Below are 25,060 nucleotides of genomic sequence, written 5' to 3' on the forward strand. Positions count from 1 at the left end.
ACTTACCGACTTTTTCCTCGTACACTGCCATCGTGCAGTTTGGGGTCAAATATACGCTGACGTAGGTGACGGAATCAACCCTCACCCACGCGTAATCTTCCCCTCTGCCAGACGCTTGTATTCTCCTAGCCGGTTTGCCTTTGACCCATATGGCCGATGTACCGAGGGTATTCGAGAACCAGCCGTTCTGCTCTCGTAAGTCCCACAGTTGCTCGCTCAGTATCAGTATGTCTACGTTTCGTTCCTTCGCTGTCTGTGATACAAGCAGCTGAGCTGCCTCACACCTACGCAGGTTTCCTTGTAAGATTCCTGTCATTGTCGTGTCTGCTTCCGGCACTCCTCCAGCGCTGCCCGGTAGGCCGCGCACGCTCCCGTTCCCGGGACGTGCGCCCTCTCCGTTGCACGCGCCTCGGAACATAGGAAGCACGTCGGCTGTTTGGTGGGGCAGGCTCTCCCGACATGGCCGGTCCCCCCGCACCTCCAACAGCACTGTCCTCTGTCAGGTCCTGTGCAGTCCGTTCGTCTATGTCCGTATCCGAGGCACCGGTAGCACCTCGGGACCGTCAATCTTTCTCTCAGCCGACAGTTGACCCAGCCGATCTTGATTCTGCCCTTCTTGAGCAGTTTGTGGGCCGTGTCTCTGTCTGCTTCGAACACTGCCATACAAACGTCGTGTTTATTCGGTCCGAAAATGTGGATCTTATAGTCCGCATCTTGTCCTGTTTCTCATTTCAATGCGTTCTGTACATCATTCGTGTCTGTAACACAGTCGAGGTCTAGTATCTCTAGCGTCTGTCCGTGTGTCATGTCTCGTACATTACCCTCATTTCCAAGAGTAACCTGGAGTTTCTCCTGGAACTTCCGTCTTGCGTCTGCGTTACAGCGAAAACGCATGAGGAGTCCTCCGTCTTTCGATATCCCGAGATACTCACTTTAGAGTCCTCGGGATTAATCTCCGTCTTTAGTCGGCGCAAGGTATCCGCGTACGTTCGTCCGTCGTTTGGCCGTACCAGTATAACGTTGGTCCCCCCCTTCCGGCGAGGACCAGCCGCCCTGGGCCGGTTCTTGTCTAGTTCGGACCGTTTGTTCCCGTGGGTAGGCGTCGCCGCTGCGGATGTCGAAGCTAGTGGCCTCTCCCTCCGCGCGCCCAGCGCCACCACAGGGGTAGTCTTTTGAGTCTTCTGTTTGAGAGAAGTCGTCTCCGTCGTTTGGTCATTAGTCTTCTGTTTAGACTTCCTCTTTTTTCTGTTCGCGGAGTTCACCGTGGTCCAGCCCGACTCGTCCGCAACCCTTTGATAGGCCACGGCTTGTTCAGGGCTGGCCCCCGTGTCCTCCCTCTTTCTTTTCTGTCTTTCTGTCCTCCTATCGTTTACGGACTCCAGGAGGGGATTTAGGCGGTCGCATTCACTCCATGCAATCTCCACCGCTTCCCTTATTACAGCCATACCAGTCGTTATGTCCGTACTAATATTTCTCTGTATCTTAGTCCGTGCCTCCGAGCGCGGCATCAATGCGCCTGAGCTGCGTGCGAAACAGCTGGAGGTTTTCTGTCATATGTCCGTTGTCATTGTCCATGTCTTTCATGTCGGCGTCAGTGTTGGAGGTCTGCTTTTCGGAGCCCTCGTTTTTCCGCGCAGGTGGCACTTGTATGCGCCGCAGCGGTACCGTCACGTCACGTGTATCATTAGTTCTTGTCGGTGTTCGTCCTGTCGTCGGTTCTTGGCCCTCAGCGGCAGAGACGTAGCTCACCCCGCTGCCGCCGCTTGACCCACTGTCCGTCCTCTGTCGTCTCGGTATGTTCAGTAGGTTCGTGTCGTTTTTTCCTGTCTTTCTCCCCATTCCCGTGCACAAAGTGCGGCCCTCAAAATCCGTGCCGCTGCCCGTGGCCACCGGGGCTTTCACCCGATCGGAACCCGGGGTGGATTCCTCCTGAGAAGGAGTTACCACTTGAGGTACATCAATGTTTTCATTGTGCATATTCATGTTGTTGGTTTTGTCCCGTTGTGCTGAAGGTCCCTCGTGGTCGCGACTCCACGAACCGCGCTGGGACAACGCACGGCCCCTGAGGTCTCCCCCCCTGTATGTATACCCTGTGTGTTCAGTGTTCCCCCCTGTGGTGTGTGCGTGTATGTGAGTGCCCATAGGTGAAACCGGGCTTCATTCACGGGGAGAGTCCGTTTAGAGATATCCCCTTCTCTCGCTTTCGGGCGGCTTCGTTTATAGGAGTCCCCGACCATTCGCTTTTCGGTAAGACCCGTTTATAGGGTCACCGAGCATTCAATTCTCCGGTTTGCCAGAAGGCGTGTGTGTCTGAGTGTTTGCGTAGTGTGTGTGTGTATGTGTATAAGTGTTTAATGGTTGGACACATCGGCAGAATACCATTATCTTTTGCGTCATTTGTGAGCCATATCTTCCTCTTGGCCGTGTCCGTTATAGCGTTGCTGCTCAGAGCATTGACGCGACGGACAACGTTTCCACCGGGCACGTCGTGGACGTTGGAAGCTAGCATTTGCCCAGTGAGGTGTTACCACTCACTGGACCAGCCCGGCATTATTACTATTATTATTATTATTATTATTATTATTATTATTATTATTATTATTATTATTATTATTGTTATTATTTTTTTTACAAGAAGTTGCGGAATCCTTTTTGCGGTTTCCCCTTAGTCTTTCTGACTGAGGGGTTATGTGGAACTTCCCAAAAAAAAACAAGCCTATCCACTAAATCGCCATCTTCTTGGTGTCCTTACCCCAGCCTGGGACTATGTTGCTATTACTTCTGACTGGAGGTTCTGTCTGTGTTTGTCCGTTCATGTCGTTCCTCCGTATTTCGTTACGTCGCCTTACTTCGTCTGCTCAGTCATCTGTCAGGCAGCCATCCACGTTCTTACGTCTCAGTATAGTTTCCGTATAGGTAGCGACTAAGCGCCACCATTTGGGTTCACGTAACATCACGGCCACAATGTTATCGGGGGTGATGTTGCCGACCGTTCCTCTCAGTTCCTGTCTGAGTCTTGTCCAACGGTTACACGCGAAAAACGTGTGTTTCGTGTCGTCTCGTTCGTGTCTACAGTACTTACAGTCGGGTGATCGTAGTCTGTTTATATTGTAGAGGTACCGTCGGAAGTACCCATGGCCCGTCAAGAGCTGGGTGACGTAGAAGTTTACATCACCAAATTTCCTTACGAGTCACAGCCTCAAGTCCCGTATCAATCGTCTCGTCCAGTTACCACCTGGTTCCTCTGTCCATCGGCCTTGCCAAATGTCAATTGTCCTGTCGCGCTCAGCGATTGCCGCGTTCTTTCGTCCTATGTCCGCGCTGCTCCCGTAGATCCTTTTGCGTTCAAAGGCCAGAAGATCCACGGGTATTACGCCAGCCACCACCAAAACAGCCTGCGCAGAGACTGTTCGGTAGGAGCAAGCGATTCGCAGTGCACCCTGTCTCTGTACCATCATCATCGACTTACAGTATTTCTTTGTTTTCAGGGAGTCTGCACATATTTCCGCGCCGTATAGAAGTATCGAGTGAGCTGTCGCCATTAACAGTCGTCGTTTCTCCGATCTCGGTCCCGTCGTATTTGCCATCAGGTGACTCAAGGATGCTATCCTCTCTGCCGCTTTCCGGGTTGCTTTCTGTATATGAGACCAGGAGGTCATCTTCGTATCGAGGGTTACCCCAAGGTACTTGACTTCCCCTTTGGTCTCCGTTTCGTATGTACCCACTCTCATGGGTAGTATCGTCTGTATACGTCTTCTCGTGAGAAGCATAAGTTCCGTCTTTTCTGTTGCGAGTTGCAGTCCGTGTTCTGTCATCCATCGTCCAACTCGTCTCATGGTCTGGTTCAACGTCAGCTGCGCCAGCTCGGGAGATCTCTCCGTGATCACCGCCGCCACGTCATCAGCGTAGGCGACGAGGGTCACTCCGAGTGGCATCCCAAGCCGAAGCAGACTATCGTATAGACCACTCCAAAAGTCGGGTCCCAGTATCGACCCCTGAGCCACCCCAGCGGTGACCTGTCTCGTTACCTGTCCTTCGATCGTCTCGTACGTTATTCGTCTGTTTCTCAGATAATCCTCCACAACCCGAACCAGGTACGGTGGAATCCGAAAGTTGCTTTTCAGCGCCTCCAAGATATCCACCCACCTGGCCGAATTAAAAGCATTTCTGATGTCGAGCGTCGCTAGCAGCACAATGGGTCGCGCCGCATGGCAGTGTCTGTCTAGTTCCAGGAAAGAATCAATCACCTTTTGGATCGCTCCAATCGTCGACCGACCCCTCCTGAAGCCGAATTGCAAATATGAGAGACCCCCTCCGGCCTGTATCGCGTCCGTCAGTCTCGGTCTGAGTAATTGTTCAAAGAGTTTACCAGTAGTGTCAAGTAAACTCAACGGCCGGTAGGCCGAAGGAGTGCCAGGGTCGCCCCTACCTTTTGGAATAAGAACGAGCCTCGCCTCCTTCCACCGATCGCTGAACGTTCCTGTCGTCAAGCACTTATTGTACAGGTTGAGAAGTATCTCCGGCCGTAGACGAGCCACGAGCCGGAGGATCTCGGATGGTACTCCGTCCGGTCCCGGTGCCTTACCCGTCTTCATCGCATTCGTTGCTCTGATGAGTTCCTCAGCGGTAAAAGCGGGGGGCATTTGTGCGTCCACGTCATCCATCACGTTTGTCCTAATCGGGTGCGTCGGAAACAATCCGTCAACAATCCGTCCTGCTGTTTCGGCATCTTTAAGTTCCGGTGAGACTCGGGCCCCTAGTTTCCCGGTCACAATCTTGTAGCCGGTTCCCCAGGGATCCTGGTTCACCTCCTCGCAGAGCTTCCTCCAGCATCGCGTCTTGCTGTCCCGTATTGCTTTCGTCAGCGTCTTCCGTGCTGTTTTGTATATGGCCTGAAGGTTTTCCCTTTCGGGTCCACCTCCAGCCCTCGTCGCACGTCGCCGATTTGCCAGGCATATCTTGCGTAGCTCGGCTATTTCGTCCGTCCACCAGTATTGTGGTCGTCTTTTTTGTATCTGTCGTCGTTTCGTCATTGTGCTGGTGCACAAGTTGTTTATTAATTTCGCCGTCTCGTCTGTCAGTCTTTCCGTTCTTCGCCGGCCCGTTAGCTCAGGAGGAATCTTCGACCCCGGGGCCGATGCCGCCATCAACTCCTCCGAAAATTTTTGTCGGTCAAGTTTGTTAAGGTTCCACCGCGCGGGTTGGTGGATTCTCGTTTGTCTCGTTTCTGTCCGTCCCGCCACTTCGAAGACGATGTATTGATGGTCGCTGGCTGTATAGTCCTCGACCACCCGCCACCCCCTCAGCCGTGGCAGGATTCTGTCTGAATTATTATTATTATTATTATTATTATTATTATTATTATTATTATTATTATTATTATTATTATTATTATTATTATTATTATTATTATTATTATTAATATCATTAATCTCACCCTTGCCCCGGTGGGATAGGAGGGGGATTGACCGCACCCCACACATAATACCTTACCTGAACGTACAATTTCCCGCTCTTTCCGAATCCATGATAAAAAATGGGGGTTCTTTTTGAAAAAATTACTTGGTTATTTAGTTATTGGGGTTATTGGGGTTGGATTATTGGGTTATTGAGTTATTTGAGTTTTTGGGTTATTGAAATTAATCTTACCCTTGCCCGATCATCCCTGTGCATAGATGAAGAAAATAATAAAATTGACCCTTACATGACCGTACGCGGGGGGCGGGCGGTTAACCGCACCCCACACATAATACCTTATCTGAACGTAGAATTTCTCGCTCTTTCCGAATCCGGGATCAAAATTATAGGTTCCTATTCAAAAAATGACTTAGACCTTCAAATGACCTTGAAAATAAATCTTAAGGTCAAATCCGATTTCAGGGAAAGGTGTCCGTCATTGTTCCAAACAACTTTTGTCTGAACAATTTTTTTCTGTAGAACGCCAACCATAGAAAATTTCGGGGTGATTCCTTTAAAATGGGTCACCCTGTATAGTAAAAGTTTTGTCACAGAGAAATATCTACTCAACATTGACCAAACGTTCAGTTATAAATTTTTATTATACTGCTATGAGGAACTGTCTGGAATTTATAAAACCAAAAACAAAGTTACAGGAAAAAACAACTACCAAAAAGATTCAGACAGATCAGTATTAAAAAAGTTATATTAGAGCCATAACCTTTTTCAATAAAATAATTTCAAATTAATAGACAATATAAATAACAGAAAACCAAAATTTAAAAACTGAATAGAAGAAAATCCTTATCTATAAGTACGAAAGCTAGTATAAATAAAATTGCAGGATACTACAGATATCACAAAAAAAGCCAAAATATCTCATATAAATAAAGAATGAAGACGGAAAATAAATTTTAGTATTAAGTTAGTTATAATTTTTAGTTTGTAATAATTTTCAGTCCAGTGAACAGGAAAGATCTTCCTCTGTTGAAAAACAATGTTTTATTGTAAATGATAAAATTTGTAATATTGGAAAGAAGGGAAATAGTAAGAGCTGGAAATTCACTTAATTTTAATTATATTCAACTACGTTTCTTCAGCACATTTGCTAACCTCTTCAGGCTTTATCAACAGAAAAACAATAAATTATCTAATAAAGTATTTATTTTTTCTAAAAACATATATCTATTGAACAAAAAGAATTCAACAAAAAATAAAATCAACAAAAAATTTTCTGAAAATGTATCCAGATATTATGTTTACAAACGCAGACAAAGGTAATATCATAGTAGCCATGTCGAAAAAAGAATATTTAGAAAAAATGAATACTTTATTAGATGATAATATCACTTATATTAAAGTTAAATCAAACCCTCTGAAAAAATTACAAGGAGACGTAAAAATGATTTTAAAAGATTGGAATGAATAATGGTTTTCTGAATAATTATTGGCATAATAATAATTTGACTCAAACGACACATCTATAGCAAAATGCTATGGATTACCATAAATACATAAAGAAAATGTGCCACTACGACCAATAATTTCATCAATTAATAGCCCTACTCACAAATTAGCAAAATTCTTATATAAACCTTAAACTCTTTAAAACTGTTAAAACAGTTATAAATAAACCTAACTCTCACATTTTAAACAGAGGGCAGTTCAAACAGAAATTGAAAAATATTTTTATTCCAAACGATCACGTTTTAATATCATTAGATGTAAGTTCCTTATTCACAAACATATCTTGTGACTTAGTCTTGGACGGATTGGACAAATGTTATGAACAAATTAAAAATTGTGAGATTCCAAAGGAAGAGATTGGGAGAGTTATAAAAAAAATTTTTATTTAATAACACATATTATGTGTTTAACAAAATTTATTATGAACAAATATTTGGAAGCCTGATGGGCTCTCCTATCTCTCCTTTATTGGCTGATATTGTAATGGGAGACTTAAAGAAACACTGCTTGAACGTGTTGTGGAAGATATATCAAATTAATCCTGTTTTCTATAGGATTAGGTTACCAATAGGTTACCAATAGACTACTTGTCGATCTCAATCTTTGTTTCACTTGCTTAATATTTTCGTTAACTTGGCGCTGAACTATAGCGTAATTTGTTTTACCAAAATATCTTTAATATGTTCGTTGCACAGGATACTCAGTCATTTTAATTACTTTTTTATTTTGTTTTTCGAAATTTCACACAATGTACTATTATTAGCAGAAATGATTTATTTAAGATTTGTTTTATATCTGTTATTACTATAAGTATGATTTGGGCATGTATGCTTTTCTTCATAACATTTATCAGTAGTATATTTGCCGGCACATTTTATGCATATGGCTTCATTTGTACATTTTTTGCCACTGTAACAAAATCTAGAGCACTCGTAGCATGACATGATATTAATGACATCAAAAACTCTACAATTCTCACAGCCAACAAATAATCCGTTCTTATTATCACTGACGTGTTTATAAAGAGCTGATGTTAACCTCTAATAATGCTGTTATTGTTTTTGATGTTCCATTATCGTATTCATTTCAGCATAACAACTTTAAAAAATGGTTGGATTTTTGTTTTGTCTTTCTTTAGTTAGTAATTCTTCAAGTAATTTGTTCTTTTCTTTTGTTGCATGGTACAGTTCTCTTAATAGATTATTTTTTATCCTTAGTGCTTTTAGTTCATCTATATTTTCTTAGATTGTTGTTTCCGTACCATTGTCGTTTTTTTCTTCGTGTATTATTTTATTGATTATGTCCTGTTTTATTTTTTATTTTTCTATGAGTTTCTATTGTGCTATATATTGTTCCACTGCGTCAGTAAGTTCTTCATATAGTACTTTTGAAGTTAGTGAAAAATTTGGATGATTTTGACATACCACAAATGAAATATTTTATATTTTAACTGAATTTTCAGTATTATATTTTACTACAAGCTCACTAGTATGAAAAAACTCACATACTATTTATACTACTGCATCACCTTTCACATTTAGATGACACTTAAAATGTTTATGTAGAAAGAAGTCCACCGGGTCTTTAGCATCTAACGCCATGGTGACTCTTAATTATGTTTGATTATTCAGAAATAAAAGATACTATGATTACTTCAATGCCGTTATCCTCTTAACATAATAAATGTTTTATTTTTTTACTAATTTTCAAATTATTATTTAGTACATTTTATTTTATATTGGTTATCATAAAAGAAACTTCTGTGTGTGTGTGTGTGTGTGTGTGTGTGTGTGTGTGTGTGTCATTATGAAGTCATGTCAAATGTATGTATCAAAACATTTTTCTAGCCGTATTTAAGCAGGTTTTAGCATTCTTGTTTATATCTCGAGAGGATATAGCTTGAATCAACATGCAAAGAACAGACTTTGCCGTGATTTTTAGTTGATGTATTATAAATAAATTTAAAAGAAAGACAAATTTATTTGGTTTATTGCCCAGTAAAGACATAACTCTTGTAATGGATCAACGTGGTATAAAAAAAACTGAAAATAGCATATTTCTGTTGTAGTTTTTAGGGAAAGTCTTTATGCCAAAAAATAACGAAGAGAAGAATAATTTTTTTAAATCATAATTTTTCAAGCGTAAAACTGAAAAAAGATAGTTAAAAAATAATTTAATGCAGCCAAGCTAGAAGGAAAAGAGTAAAAAAAGTCGCAAAAAACGGTTTTTTGGGACCCACCTCTACCCAGGTTCATCTAATGAGTTGAAAATTTGTGAAAAGGCTTCTTTTTCTATCCCAAACATGATGCCATAGCTAGTTTTTGAAAATGGCCTGAGGCCCAAACCAGCCTATAAACCCGGCCATACTCTTTATAAAAAAATAATTCTACACGGAATCAATTCAACAATAATAAATAACGAACGCAACCCAGATTATCCATTTGATTCCAGATGCAATGACTCCACGATAGAATAAGCAAACAGTATAGCAGTTGCTACGAGAAAATCTATCGAGGAAAACCATTATTGTACCGACATATGTTTCAACGTTGCACAGATATTTAATAAAGTATAGCATAAAGAGCTGCTGTAAGAACTAAAAGGTGTTCTGCAAAGAAAGACTATGGATTACTTTAAACATACTTCAATAATACATGAGCTAGTTCAAAATTATATAGATAATTATCTACCAAATTGGCCGAACTCGTGGAGAATCGTAATAAATGAAAGCAAATCAATATATACGACATTCACTCTTAGAAAAGACACCTGCCCACCTATTAGATTCAACAAGAATTACATTCGGCAAAATAACCATTTAAAATATTAAGTTATACACCTTAATTAGAGCCTCACATGGACTGAGCATTGTGACGGTAAACGTCGAATTAACGCTAATAGCCTAACCTAGTGGCTGTCTGCGGGGGCAGCACTTACCGGTAGACGAAAAACGTAATGAGGGAATTCGGCACGCGACGAGGCGGAACACGCGCGATTGAAAACGAACCAGTGCAGGATTAACTACCGATATGGAGAGCCGCCAGTGAAGGATCAGCCATCGACACGTTTAGCCAAAGTGCGGAATCAGCTACCGGATATACGAACCAAAAGTCGAGGAGTAGAACCCGATTGCAGAGCTACGCTACCTAGACTCTAGACGTTTCCCGAGCTCTCCCGGAGTGCCGATACGAGTCGAGTCGGAGTTGCGACAGCGGTGCCTCCGCCTACCTGTAAAGCGTGTGTGAGAGTGCGCGTGTGAGGAGTTTCGCCAACGAGGGCGAAACCGAAAATGCGAGCTTCCTCGTAAAAAAGGACAGACTTTCCCGCAACGAAATTGCGAACCGTTTCTTTCGTTCTTCGTACGTCTGCAATAAAAGGTAAGCTGGTCAGCTTAATTTCGCGGTCGCGATATAATTGCTACACGACTAATACCTTGATTCGACAAAAAGCGTGCATGTAACATCTCGGCAAACAAAGAGCGGCGAGCGATCCGACACTGCATGTTGTTGTCGTGCGCACGGCATATAAACATAAACACGCGGGCCGAATACGATGTAATATTAAGAGATAATAAAAGTTCTCGTATGTGAAATTAACAGTACTTTCGAAGTGTTCTTTTCGTGTTTGTAGATAGTTGGTTGACTGATACCCGTTCCCTCCTGCTCTCCGATTTTCGTATTTAACATAGGTAATTACGTGCGCTTTTCGATACGATTACGCGGATAAATTAATTAAACGGTATCCACCCCGTTACAGCATATATTTACAAAACTTAAAAAACTAGAACTGAAATGGATGAAAATTTACAAGCTTATTGAAGAAAAAACAAAACTATCAACTCAAAATATATTATTGCTATTAAAGCAGTACTCAAACTAGTTTAGACATATGGCATTTAATTATGCCGTGCTGCATAAAACTTGAATGTTGAAATCATTCCAAAATTTCAATCGTAAATTCTGGGATCTTTCTGGACGGAAAAAAAGGGTTCGGTACGGAAGTCATCCTAGTAAGCAAAACAGTGTAATGAGATTTAATTATCTATTGCTTAATATTTGTGGTTTATCAGTATCAGGGTTCCAGCGGTTTCCAGTTGGCCAGCCTGCAAGAAATGAATAAACTAATTATAATATAATTTTATAAATACGAGGTCTGTCCGAAAAGTATCGGGCCTACGTTTATATCTTCGTGCCATAGTGTTGGAGCGACCTCTATGGGACAGAAACGTCAACAGTAAAGCCTCGCGAATCTATTGGTTACTTACTGACACCTGCTGGACATATAGTTCATGCGCAGCACGTCTTTGTTTACAGTGCCTTTTTCGCGTTCGTTGGATTTTGATATTGTCAAAAATGACTGAAAAACAAGATCAACGAATTTGCATCAAATATTGCTTTCAACTCGGAAAAACGAGTTCGGAAACTATTGAAATGATGCAAAAGGCCTTCGGAAGCAAGTGTATGAGCAAAACACGAATAAAAGAGTGGTATAAACGGTTCAAGGATGGTCGCACTTCTGTCGATAGTGATTCTCGTTCCGCCCGACATTCGACGACAAAAACCGCAGATAATATTGAGCGAGTGCGACTTACAATCGAACAAGATCGTCGTATGACTGTGCGAGAACTAGAAGAAGACCTTGGGATACCAAAAACTATTATTTCAGAAATTTCGCTTAGAAATCGCTCTGGACAATCTGGAAATGGTCAATAATAATGATAATGTGCTTAGAAAAGTTATTACAGGTGACGAATCATGGGTTTATGGTTATAATCCTGAAACAAAACAACAATCTTCACATTGGAAGTATTCTGAATCGCCAAGACCAAAAAAAGCACGTCAAAGTCGGAGCAATGTTAAGTCAATGTTGATTGTTTTTTCCAATTGTGAAGGTGTTGTACGTCACGAATATATACCAGCAGGTTAGACAATTAATAAAGAATACTACGTTCAAATTTTAAAACGTTTGCGTGATGCAGTAAGAAGAAAACAGCCGCACTTTTGGTAAAGTGGTGACTGGCTTCTCCATCACAATAATGCGCCAGCGCATTCATCCAATCTTGTGCAGCAGTTTTTGAGCAAACACAATATCGCATTGCTTCGACAACCTCGATACAGTTCCGACATAGCTCCTTGTGACTTTTGGCTGTTTCTAAAACTAAAAAAACCACTCAAAGGACACCGATTCAATGACAAAACAACGGTTGAAAATAATGCGACGAGTGTACTTAAGGCTATCCCTAAACGTGAGTTCCAGGACTGTTTTGAAAAGTGGAAACAATGATGGAACTGTATTATTCAATCAAGTGGGGATTACTTTGAAGGATGCCACCCACCAGATGATAAAGAATAACGCTAGCACGAAAATATAAAGGTAGGCCCGATACTTTCCGGGCAGACCTCGTATATCCGCCACGGCTGGGATATGTCAATATTCGTGAGCGTTACGAAGTGCTGTTCAGCTCTAGTTAATATAATATGTCGCTGTCTAAACGGTTGTTTCAACCATGGACGGAGCGCCGTCTGCAGGAGAAACAGTTTTTCTTGAATCAGCCGCGCAAAGTCCTGGTGGGCCAGTACTTCGTTGATTCCAGAGCGCATGCGCGGGCTGGGCAGTAGTGTAGAACGATGTCGGACTCTCTTTCTTACAACGAGGTACCGCCGTTAGGAAGCGGCGGGTGGCAAAATTGATCCGTATCTGGTACGCCAAAGACGAGGCAACTGCGGTCCGGTCAAGTGGTGGCTCGGGTCCCTTCTCCTACACAATAGAGCACCGCTGTGAAGGAGATTGGGTGATCGGGCAGAAAAGTAGCCGTTGGAGCGCATTGTGGACAGTTTTTTTTTTTTTTTTTTTTTTGAGTGGAAAAAATCAAGTATCTCGGCTCAGAGTGAAGTCAAAAATATGAGCTGGGAAGTAAATGAAACCGAAACTGATGTACAATACAAGAATAATACTATAGAGACGATAGTTCTACTACTATATGACCTTCAAATGATCTTCGAAACTTGCTGCAACCAAATTTTTACAATTTTTTTTCTACTTTAACCAGTCTTACTCGTTACAAAATTAATTTCAAAGCACAGTATTTTATACAATTTGCTACTACTAATCCAAATCTGTCATAAAAATTGTCTAACATTTTTCTAACGCTGAAAAAACGCCTACAAAGTCCAGCTTCTACTTACACTTATTTCGATATTGTGGACTACAGAAATTTTAAAAAAATAAGAGATCATTTATTGAAATGTAACTTTTAATACTCGTGACAATTCAATTTTGAAAAACCGCTGTACAAAGTACAGTGAAATGCAAAATAATTATTTTCTTTCCAAACGAAAATCAAAATTTTCCACAACAATCTATACAATTTGTAACGATATAATACGGGTCGTCGCCAATTATTTAGGGCGGGGAAGAAATGTAATGACACTCTAAATAATTGAGACAGGATTAGAGTAAGAGAAAAGCAAAATAAAGGGTGTAGACTCGTTAATTTCAAATCTTATCCTTTATTCTACACAGCGATATAAAATCACTCGACTTCGTAGAATGACTCGACTTCAAAATGCCATGTGCACGGGTTATTTCTTGATTGATTCTGACCAAATGGAAATAGAAAACTCGTATTCGAGCGAAACGAATATAACCGTCGACTTTAGCGTTATCCAGTAAGCACCACAACAGGTAGTCGATTGGGTTTGGCTTATCATGTGTATGTATGCGTGTATGTGTCCGTGTATGTGCATGTATGTGTGTGGGTGTATCAGTGTGTGTGGATGTGTTAGTGTGTATGAGTGTGTACGGAGGGGCCCTTAAAATGGCCGATTACTAATAATTAATATCTCGTGTTGCCACCTCGGCGTCGAGTAACCTCAGCTAATCTTGCAGGCATATTAATGCAAACCCTTATCATGTCTTAAGATATCTCGTACCATATTTTATTTAGAAATAGTCCCAATTCCTCAAGATTCCTTGGCTGTTCGTGCCTACTGTGCAATCGTACGAGGTGTGTTCAAAAAATAACGAGAATTTTCGTTTTATGAAAAAAATATTTATTTATTCATCTACATTAATGTTGTCGCCTTCAAAGTAGTCCCCTTCGGATACAATACACTTATGCCAACGCTTTTTCCAATCCTCGAAACACTTTTGAAACTCGATCTTTGTAATAGCTTTTAGCTCTTTCAGCGATTCGCTTTTAATGTCATCTATGCTTGTAAAACGACGGCGTTTTAATGTTCTCTTTATTTTTGGTAATAGAAAAAAGTCACATGGAGCCATATCTGACGAATATGGATGCTGAGGCATCGTTACAGTTTCGTTTTTGGCCAAAAATTCACGAACAAGCAATGAAGTGTGAGCAGGCGCATTATCGTGGTGCAAAAGCCATGAATTGTTTTGCCACAAATCCGGGCGTTTTTTTCGGATTGCTTCACGCAAACGACGTTGAACTTGTAGGTAGTACTGCTTATTGATTGTTTGACCTTGTGGCAAGAATTCATAATGCACTATGCCATTAAAATCGAAGAACACAGTGAGCATAACCTTCACATTCGACCGCACTTGTCGAGCCTTTTTCGGTCTTGGCGATCCAGAATGCCTCCACTGGGACGATTGAGCCTTAGTTTCGACATCATATCCGTAAACCCATGTTTCGTCACCTGTTATAACACGTTTTAGTAGTTCTGCATCGTTATTGACTTCATTTAGCGACTCCTGAGCAACTTCCATTCGCCGCTGTTTTTGTTCGAAATTCAACAATTTTGGAACGAATTTTGCTGCCACACGTTTCATACCCAAAACATTCGAAAAAATTTGATGGCATGAGCCAACTGATATGCCAACATCATCAGCGACTTCTCTGATTGTGATTCGGCGATCGTTCATAACCATTTCTTTCACTTTTTTCACGTTTTCATCGGTTGTTGATGTGCTTGGGCGTCCGGGTCGTTCGTCATCTTCAACGTTTTCGTGGCCATCTTGGAAACGCTTATACCACTCATAAATCCTTGCTTTACTCATAACAGACTCACTATATGCCTTTGTTAACATTTGACAAACTTTACTACACTTTATTTCATTTTTTACGCAAAATTTAACACAAATTCTTTGATCCATTTTTTTTCACAAACGAAAATCGCCGAGCTCGAAAAACACGTCTAACGTTAGCGGCTGCCACTTAAAAAGTAAGCAATGAATATTGCTGAAAATTTTATCGTACTTCAGGGGCATGTGTACCAACATAATAAAAAAAAATTTTATACAAGCGGACTCTCCAAACCCGCGAAATTTAAAAATTCTCGTTACTTTTTGAACACACCTCGTATACCCATCATGTCCCATAGACGTTTAATTGGATTAAGATCCGAACTATTCGATGGATGCGGCAGCATCTCAAAGTGGTGTTCCCGAATGTGAGCCTGAGTAATTTTTGCGGAATGGGATAGTGCATTATCTTGTATGAAAATAAAATATGAACCTATGCGGCAACTAATTGAAAGCACCTGAGGTTTCAAAATTGCAACAATGTAGCGTCTAGCTGTTAACTCGGGAGGTGGAATCGCAATGAGATCATTTAAAGAGATTCCTCTCTATACCATGACGGATCCACCGGAAAAGCTCTTGGTCGGTTGAATGCGGTTTGGATCAAAACGCTCCCTCCTACGACGCAAAATTCGTATTCGAGCATTATTACTATACAGGTAAAATCGTGATTCATTTGAGAAGAAGACGTTCCCCCACTGTCCAACCGTCCATTGTCCATAAGTTCTAGCATATTACAGACGAGATTTACGTAAAGTTGCTCGTATTATACGACGGTCCTCACGAGCACTTGTTACGCGTCTCCTACCTTGCTGGATCCTTCTGCTAAAGTCTACGGTAATATTCATTTTGCTCGAATACAAGTTTTCCATTTTGATTTAATCAGAATCAACGAAGAAATAACTTCCGAACCCGTGCACATGGAATTTTGAAGTCGAGACATTCTACACCGCTGATTCAATCGTAGCTTAGATCGAAATTATTAAATTTTCCATAAAAAGACGAGTTTTTTTAATACAATCTTCAAAATGTTACAAAATCGTCAAAAAAAAATTGTAGCGGTTTAATTTTTTAATTTAAGAAAAAAAGCTGTTCTTTAAGATGAAATGATCAGAATTATCGAAAAAAACCACCTACACGTAGGCACAATGCTAAAGCTTACGATTTTTGAGCTTTAAAAAATGACCTTGAATTTCAAGGTCAAAAGTAGAGGTTGGATCAAATCGAAAATCCAGTTCCACAATCTTAAAGTAGAGACTATAACCTTTAATTTAAAAGAAATTAAACTCAATACAATATTTTTTACTTGAGATATCGATCTTCGAAGTTACGCCTTTTTTTATCGGAATCAGATGTTGCGCTAATTTTGTTGCGAGTGTACATAGCATCAAAGTGTTACTGTTAATTTTCTGACACACACAGTAGTAAACTGGCAAATAAGCAAACTTTTTCGCTATGATGAGATGAATGTTACAGTCAAGATTTAAAATCTATGATGAATTTTATAAGTAACACAGCTATTTAGTTAATATATTAATAATTTTATATAGATTTTACATTAATCATACAAAGGTAACAATTAAGTGAATAAATTTATATCTAAATCACAATTTCATCTAAAAAGACGCATAACGCAAACGTTATTTCAAAAATTTTTTACCAAATTGGCTTATACGTTAAATTGTATAGAACGCATTCTATATGGATTCAACCGACATAAAAAATTGATTGCTTCAATTTTTTGAAATTTCTTTATATCATTTTATGTTAAATTTCATGAGACACGTATTTTATTCTTTTTTCCGAAAAACGTTTTTAAGGTCATTAAGGGCGGAGTCATTGAGGCCTGCAATGGCTCGGTCGGTAGGGCGACGGACTCGCACCCGGTAGGCCCGGGTTCGATTCCCAGTTCCTGCTGATACAAGCACCTCTGAAAAAAGTTTCATGTGCTTTATTCTCAAACACATTGCAAGCCTCCGTCGCTAATTAGCACTGATGGAGCATAAATAGAGCGACGTTAAAATAAAAAAAAAAAAAAAAAAAAAGGCCGGAGTCAAAGTAAACACCTTAAAATCGATTTACGGGAAATGAAAATTTACATTTTTTTAAAATGACAGCAATTTTGGTCCAAATTATCCCGTGAGAAAATTTTTTTTCTTCAAAATGTAGGGAATTTAATCAGCATTCACGTGATGCTTTCAAATTTTGAATATCTTGGAAAAACAACTGCGTAAAATGGAAAAATCTGAAAAAAGTTTTTTTTTTTTCGAAATCGATTTTCTCAAAAACTACATCTTCAATTTGCGCGAATTTTTTTATATATTCTTCTAAGATACCTTTTGACAGAACCCCAATCTGCTATCTTGTTCTTTTCACAAAATATAATCTGACAAACATAAAATACCATTTTTTACATGTTTAAACTAGTGATATTCGCATACGGCTTTTTCTTAATGATTTCTATGATAAATCTAATCAAATCATTGTATTCTGCGTAATAATATACATCGAAAACATGTGTCACATTTAAAAAAAATAATTTGATTGATCTCGAAAAGCTCAAAAAACATAATGGAGTATCGTATTCGGGTTGCTATTCATGTTCTTAAGCGTACTTAATCAGTTTAATATGGTCTGTTTATTTACAATGATATACAGTAATTTTATTAATATTAATTTTTATTCTCTTAAATCACAGAAAAGCACAGTAATTAGTAGTATCATTTTCAGAAACATTCAGCACTGAAGTATCCATTCATCTTTGGCTGTTTTTTTCATAACTCCTTGTACAATAAAATTTCCGTCATCATTTATCTGTCGAGTCATTTGTCAAATATGGCTATCACAAATGCCTTTAACAGACCTTACCGACTTCTATTCTTCGTTATTCAGAGTACGAAAATCTTCAAGTTCTTCAGCTTTCAAACGTATAAGTCTTATTTTATTGGTATTCTTCCTCATTTAACGAAATTAAACAAAATCTTCAGCGTTTTTTATGCTTTCATTGGGCAATGAAGACAAGTTATGAACTGTAGCATTATGTTTTAATAATCATCCAACACCATCACATGCGCTCTTTCCATGTCTCGTAGCTGAAAAGACCCACTTTGTATTCTTATAATCATTGCCTAATTCGTAAAACTCGAATCTATTCTTGAAATGAGCTGAAGCGCCATTAGACATTGCAGTGATACTATTTATCGTATCGAATAATTTTTTACACTCACTTGCTATCAAATTCATAGCTTTCAAAGCAAACGTTGAATCATGTCATCTGTCATCACTCACTACTCGTAAAGTTTCGATAACCTCTCTAATATAGCAGACAGATGTTAATATAGAATTCTGTGTATTTGTCCAATAAAATCCTTGAATAGCATTTTTCTGAACGAGAGACCAGTTCTTTGTGAAATATCCATGAAGAATGAGACGATGGCTATTTAACTTGCCGGCTTCTTTCTTTAATTTGATAGCATCTTGCTGAAGCTCTTTGATTCATCTATGCTTACTCATGTTTTCCAAGTACTTATTTAGTTTCTTTAGATAAACATAACATGTGCACGTTTGTTTCAAAAGACCGTTATTCTCTCAGATTGCGTAAGTGATTTCATCATAAAGTAAGTCTCCTTCTTGATGAAAATTTTCTTCAGTGATAACTTAATCTTGGCATTCTTTATACTCTCGAAAAATATAAAAATCGTTCTTTCTAGCGAACTATCATGGTTAAGAGCTCTTCTTTTAAAATTGAAAATTCAGAATGTCTCTTATTGAGTTTATTTTTCAAAGTGATCACTGACATGGAAATTGGTACAATGAACACATAAATACGAATCATTAAATGGTTGAATAATGACCCATTTTTGGTGCAATTGAGGAATCTGCTTTTGAAATTATGAGATCAGGATTTTGCTTGAAAATCAAATCATGAATTTCCTTGATGCTACGAGTGAGGAATCGCTTGACTTTTTTTGTTATTTCTCCATCAACTTTAATACTTTTGACGTCGCTTTTGTTGGGATTTGTCTGGAACAATCTAGATCATTGTCGAAGTAATATCATTTAACTAACATAATAGTTTCATTTTTAAAAGGATTTCCAGAATACAGATCAGGTGCTCATGTATAAGAAAATCTCCAAAGTTGTCGCCTTATGCGAAAAAAAATTTTTTTTTTTAAACTAATAGCATACTTTTTTTTAATTGATATTTTACCTTCAAATACGTAGATATGAAAAACAAGGTTTTGAGAAGTTACCTTGTTGTAAATTAATTTTCAAAAAATTAGAGATTCAAAACAAATACAAAATAAAAAATAACACGAAAATCATTAAATTTTCGAAAATTATCATTACATATGTTAGTACTATAAATAATAACTTCAATATAATACAAAACCGTCAAATTATAAGTTCTATTATATTATCATTAATATTAGGAAGTAGGATGGATAAACGAGGTTAAACAATTTAATTAAGTAGATCATGAACTGTAAGCTTTTTCAAACAAAAGATGAGGAGTAATTTTATAGCAACAAAATTAGTAATCAATAATGAACATCAACAACAAAACGCAACGATAATTATACTTCTAGATTTGAAAGTATACGCTTTAATACCCAAAGAACAGAATTTCACAGCGAGAAATTTCGTATACACCATTTTTAATATTTTAAGTTATCGAATAAACACAGAAAAAATAATGATGCCTTTTGAACGTTTTTTTACAAAGTTTGTACATCTTAAATTACCAGACAAGTAAGTTATTAACATGGTTCAGTCAAAAATTAATTTTCAGAAAATAAATTCTGTATGAAATATAAGAATCAGTAACTTTTTCATTTTTTAAGACGCCTACTATTGACCTATAAAATCATGTATTTGGAAGAGAAGAGTATTTACAAAAAATTAAACTTAGTATCAAGATAATGTTCAATTTGTTATATACGAAAAAGTGAAAAAAATTTAAATTCCAACAAAAATAGGGACAACGATATTACAGTCTGCTATTCTTGATATTTTGATGACACACACTAACCGATCCATTCAAAAGATGCGCCTATATGCCTGCTTTCACCATCTCCAATTTCCAATTCCTACTCCGAATGTTCAAAAAGTTATAAAAAATTGAAAATTCAAATTTTTCCAAGGGACACATTAAATATGTAAATTTTGAGCATTTTTTCCACGAAGATCCTCGTTAATATAATTAATTATTGCGTAAATCGAACTTGTTATTGAATAGAAATGTAGAAATAATACTATTTCATATACTCTTAGTAGTTTTGCTTGAACATTTTTTATTTCGTTAATAAAAGCGAAGGACAAAAAATCAACAACTTCGGAGATTTACCTATTATACCTTTAGTTTGCACATGCTTTGACGAGTTTTGGATGATGTAACCTGTAGTTCCCTTGATGCGACAAAATGTAAATTTTCTGAAGACTCGAAGGTATCAGCGTTGCTAAACTTAATTTTTCTTGATAATTTAAATTTTCATTCCATTCGTGATATATTTTGCATTTATCAAATACTAATTTGTCTCTAGAAACATCATATAATTTTCTAATTTTGCAATCACTTACTTCGATGAAAGTATTGAATAATTATTTGCGTTTGCGATAGACATAATTTTTTACGTTTGCTGAACTAATACTCGAAGGAGGTTTAAATGGTGATAGTAATAAATTGTTACTAATCACAATGTCAATTTCATCGTATAATTTAATACTGCTTGTAGACGATTGAGAATCAGCTGGTAAATTGTTTTGAGATTCACTAGATTGAGTAGAGGAAACTAAATCTTGTGCCTTTTCAAAGATGTGCTGCTGATATTTTTTGAAGTTTGTCATAACAAAGAAAACATACAGACATGTCTTCTGTTATATCATGATTTTGATATTCTTTAGATATAATTAGTCCATTCACTACATTGCTGAGAGATTCAAATGGGCATTTTTTATCTTCGTACAAAACCTTTTTATGAATCTTGTTAAAATCTGGATATTTCTGAACTCGTGGGTAATCAAACGTACTTATTGTTGATAATTTAAATTTTTGCAGACAGTAACAATTCTTTTTTTAATAAATTCACGCAGACCTATCTGAATTAAAGAAAAAAAAGTCAGTTAATTCTTTCAAAAGCTTTCAATTACACTGCATTAGTCAAAGAAAGAAAATTATTCATGAGGTAACATGAGGCTGTTTATTCAGACACGAACATCAGCAAGATACTTATCATTAAAACGAGAGCTTATAGATAGCGCAGTAGTTGATAATTATTTGAATCACTGTTTTATATTACAAAATTTAAATGAAAACGATTGATAACAGTTAAAAATTATTATAAATAACATTACTGTGTATCATTGTACATGAAGACTATATTAAACTAATTAAGTATGTTTAATAACACGCAATAACAAGCTGAATAATATACTATATTTTGTTTTTTAAGTTATTTGAGGTCAACTAAATTATTTTTTAAACATGTGACACATGTTTTCGATGTACTTTTTTACGTAGAATACAATGATTAGATTTATCATAGAAATCATTAAGGAAACGCCGTATGCGAATAACATTAGTTTAAACATGTAAAAAATGGCATTTTATTTTTGTCAAATTATATTTCGTAAACGGAGCAAAATGGCATATTGTGATTCGGCCAAAAGATAACTTTGGAAAATATATTAAAAATTCGCGTAAATTGAAGATGTAGTTTTTGAGAAAATCGATTTTGAAAAAAAATGCCTTTTTTCAGATTTTTCCATTTTACGCAGTTGTTTTTCAAAATATTCAAAATTTGAAAACATTACGTGAAAGCGAATTATACTCCCCACATTTTGAAGAAAAAAAATTTACTCATAGCATTATTTGGGCTAAAATATCGGTCATTTGAAAAAAATACATATTTCTATTTCCCGTATATCGATTTTGAGGTGTTAATGTAGACCCCACCTCCAATGATCTCAAAAATGTTTTTCAGTAAAAAGAAAAAACACTTGTCTCATGAAATTTTTACATACATTTTTACATTGAAATTTCAAAAAAATCGAAGTTATCAATCTTTTTTGCTGGTTGAATCCATGTTGAATGGACCATAGATCAATCAAAGGCTAAAGTTTCGATTTTTAACCAACGAATAAAAAAATTTACATGTTTCATTCATGAAGATTCTTTTTTGAAGAAATATAGTTTATCACAGGATTGTTCATCAATTTGTTAGTCTTAAGTCCTACTATTTTTCTTACTTAAATTAAACATATCTTGTAAAAGATGTATGTATTAAAAAACTTATTATACTCGTATATATATATAACTTCTGATTGAAAAATTGCGCTTTACAAATGGAAGAGTTGCACTACTACGTTCAATTATATTTTCTTTCCTACCATTTGCATTTTTATATTTGCAGGAATTACGTCAAACAAAAATACGTTATTAAATAAGAAAAATTCTATAAAGGGAGATTCGATGCTTTCCTCTAACTTCTTATGATTTTTTTATCGCAATATGACCCAGATTATTCGAATGTTTCAACAATTTTCGAAATACATATTTGTAATTTAACTCGATTGATTTATTTTGTAATGAATATCTAATATAGTAGAATAAACACAGAGATTGAATTTGAGTGTTTGGGACACAAATTTCAAAAAATATATGTCTAGTAATGTAATAATAAAATACTTTACATCTTACCAAATAGGGACTATCGTATTAGTCATTCTAAGAATAACAATTATAAACTATGTTTTATAATAATATTAATCATAAATATTATGCTTGCAATGTATATAGAATATAAAGAAAATTCACACTCGTGGAACTGGATGGACTAAATGCTTAGTTGGTATAGCGTAACCAAGTACTTTCATAAGGTTTTTATTTCATACAGCTCCACAGTTGAAAATAAAAATTCAAAATGGTAAAATATAACATGTAGATATTATTTTTACAGATCACCATTTATAAAAAGGAAACAAGATGACGACCACTTACTGCAAATTTCGAAGAGTAATATAGATTTTTGGAATTCTGAATCCCACCTCGGTAATTCTTCCTCAAAAAATTATCAGGGTCCATCTCGTTTCGATCTCCCGGAAATAGATGAATTAACACTTGGAGTCTTTTCTTCATTTGATGATATAACTTATAATACTCAACCTATTGTTCAAGCACCGGAAAGAATGAATTATAGTAACAAAATATTCAGCACTTTTATAAATGACTCTTCAAATTTAGAGCCTAGCAATAAATCAAATTTTTCAAGAAAAGAGGATGGAAATTCAGATATCTCAGATGATGATTGGTCACAATCATATTTTACTAAAATGAAAGAGGTTCAACATATTTCTAAAAATTTTCGATTTGATACAAGTAACAAAGAAAATTTTAAAAAATTAGAACACTTTAGCAATAACACCGAAACATCTGTTGAAGTAGTCGACAACCATGCCAAAATTATACGTGAAGTTCTAAAGAAATATCCACATTTGGTTCAACAAAGTAAAAATATTAGATTGAAAATAATGCAAAAAGAAACTAAAAATTCTGAATGTGCAACTACTGGAAGAACTAAAATATCATATGTAGTTCTTAAATCAGATTCTCTCATGGCTAATAATTCTGGTGAATTAGATTCTAACTGTAGTACTATGGATAATGATGAAATGGGACCATGGAAATGTGCAAAATGCAGTTTAGATGAAAAGTATATAAATTATTTCATGTACAGAAGACATATGCAGGATGTACACAATGAAAAATTTGATCCTCGAATTTGTGAACATTGTGGATACAAAGCTACGAAAAGAAACATTTTGATGTACCATATGTATACAAAACACAATATAACACCCCCCAAAAATATGACTTTTCCAAAATGTAAAGTTTGCAATTATATTGGATTGTCAGAATCACTTTTAGCAAGACATCAAGCTAATCATAAAAATCAATTAGTTAACATTTCGCCAACTCTACACTTGGATGTGCGCACAAAAAGAAACGTGCAGTCGAAAGAGGATCGAAAAATTAACTTAGATACTGAAATGAATTGTTGTAAAGAAAATATTAAACTAAAAAGTTGTCTGAATTTACAAAACAAATGTTCGGAATGTGGTAAACATTTCCGAAATTCAAATAGTTTACTATTTCATTTGAAATCTCACCAACACGAAATTTCACAGTGTGAATCGTTGATTTCGGAACCAACATCATCTGAAATGACGTTATCAATGAATAACGATTGTCAAATAAATGATATCAAAGAAGCAAATGCAGAAATAGAATGCCATACAATGATAGAAAATACACCTCAGAGTAACAATAATGAATTACTTGAAAATTCAAAAATTAGCTATAAATTAGACAGCAAAATATATTGTGATACGTCTACTTACATACAACACCGTGAAAATTGTAGAAGTAATACCATTTGTAATTTTACTTCAAGTAAAAATTTTATAAATAATTTTGAACAATTCGAGGATCGGGATGAAATTGTTACAGAAGTCGTAGAGGAAATTCAAGAACCAATGCAAATTGAAATGAACAATTTTGATTACGGAATTTCTAATAATTTTGTAACTAATTATAAGAGGAAACATAGATTGGATCATATCCTAGATTCTTCTGATCATACAAAAGTAAATATCGGAAATATAGAAAATGCGATCCAATACGTTGAAGAAGAAACCGAGATTTTAGAATATGAAACCAATTGAAGTTCACAAACCTTGAAATCTTGATTCTGCTGCGACTCTAATTGTATATTAACGAAAGTTTTACGGAAATATATTTCTGTCATTGAATAGTAATAGTTAAATGTATTTAATTATGTGGAAAATATAATTATGAAGTAGTTTGTTTAATTTTTACATAATTCACTAATATATAATATGATTCTTTTATTCCAATCATTAGTTACACACACACGCGTACGCATGTATGTGTGTAGGTATAAAAGATTTTTGACTCCACAGCCGTGGCCTTTTTTGCTTCCCTCGTTGCCCGGTTTTGCTCCTTTTTCTGTGTGATGATTTTTATATTTATTTTTAGAAAAAATTCCTGAAATTAGAGTAAAAAGTGGCTTCA

At 36.9% G+C, this 25,060-nt stretch overlaps 1 protein-coding gene across 4 annotated transcripts in view; it reads left to right on the plus strand.

The window, feature by feature from the left end:
• Nucleotides 1-24,822, plus strand: part of LOC131664196 (centrosome-associated zinc finger protein CP190) — a 256,006-nt gene extending 231,184 nt beyond the window's left edge. For all 4 annotated transcript variants that reach the window (XM_058935103.1, XM_058935129.1, XM_058935112.1 and 1 more), the window contains one exon: nt 22,926-24,822. In XM_058935103.1, coding sequence (XP_058791086.1) covers nt 22,926-24,690 — 1,765 coding nt within the window. In that variant the 3' untranslated portion in view covers nt 24,691-24,822. The remainder of the gene's footprint in view (nt 1-22,925) is intronic.
• The last annotated feature ends 238 nt before the right edge of the window (nt 24,823-25,060 follow it).

This window comes from Phymastichus coffea, unplaced genomic scaffold (assembly GCF_024137745.1).
Source record: "Phymastichus coffea isolate CEN01 unplaced genomic scaffold, Cenicafe_Pcof_1.1 PCOF00003, whole genome shotgun sequence".
In the NCBI taxonomy this organism is placed as follows: domain Eukaryota; kingdom Metazoa; phylum Arthropoda; class Insecta; order Hymenoptera; family Eulophidae; genus Phymastichus; species Phymastichus coffea.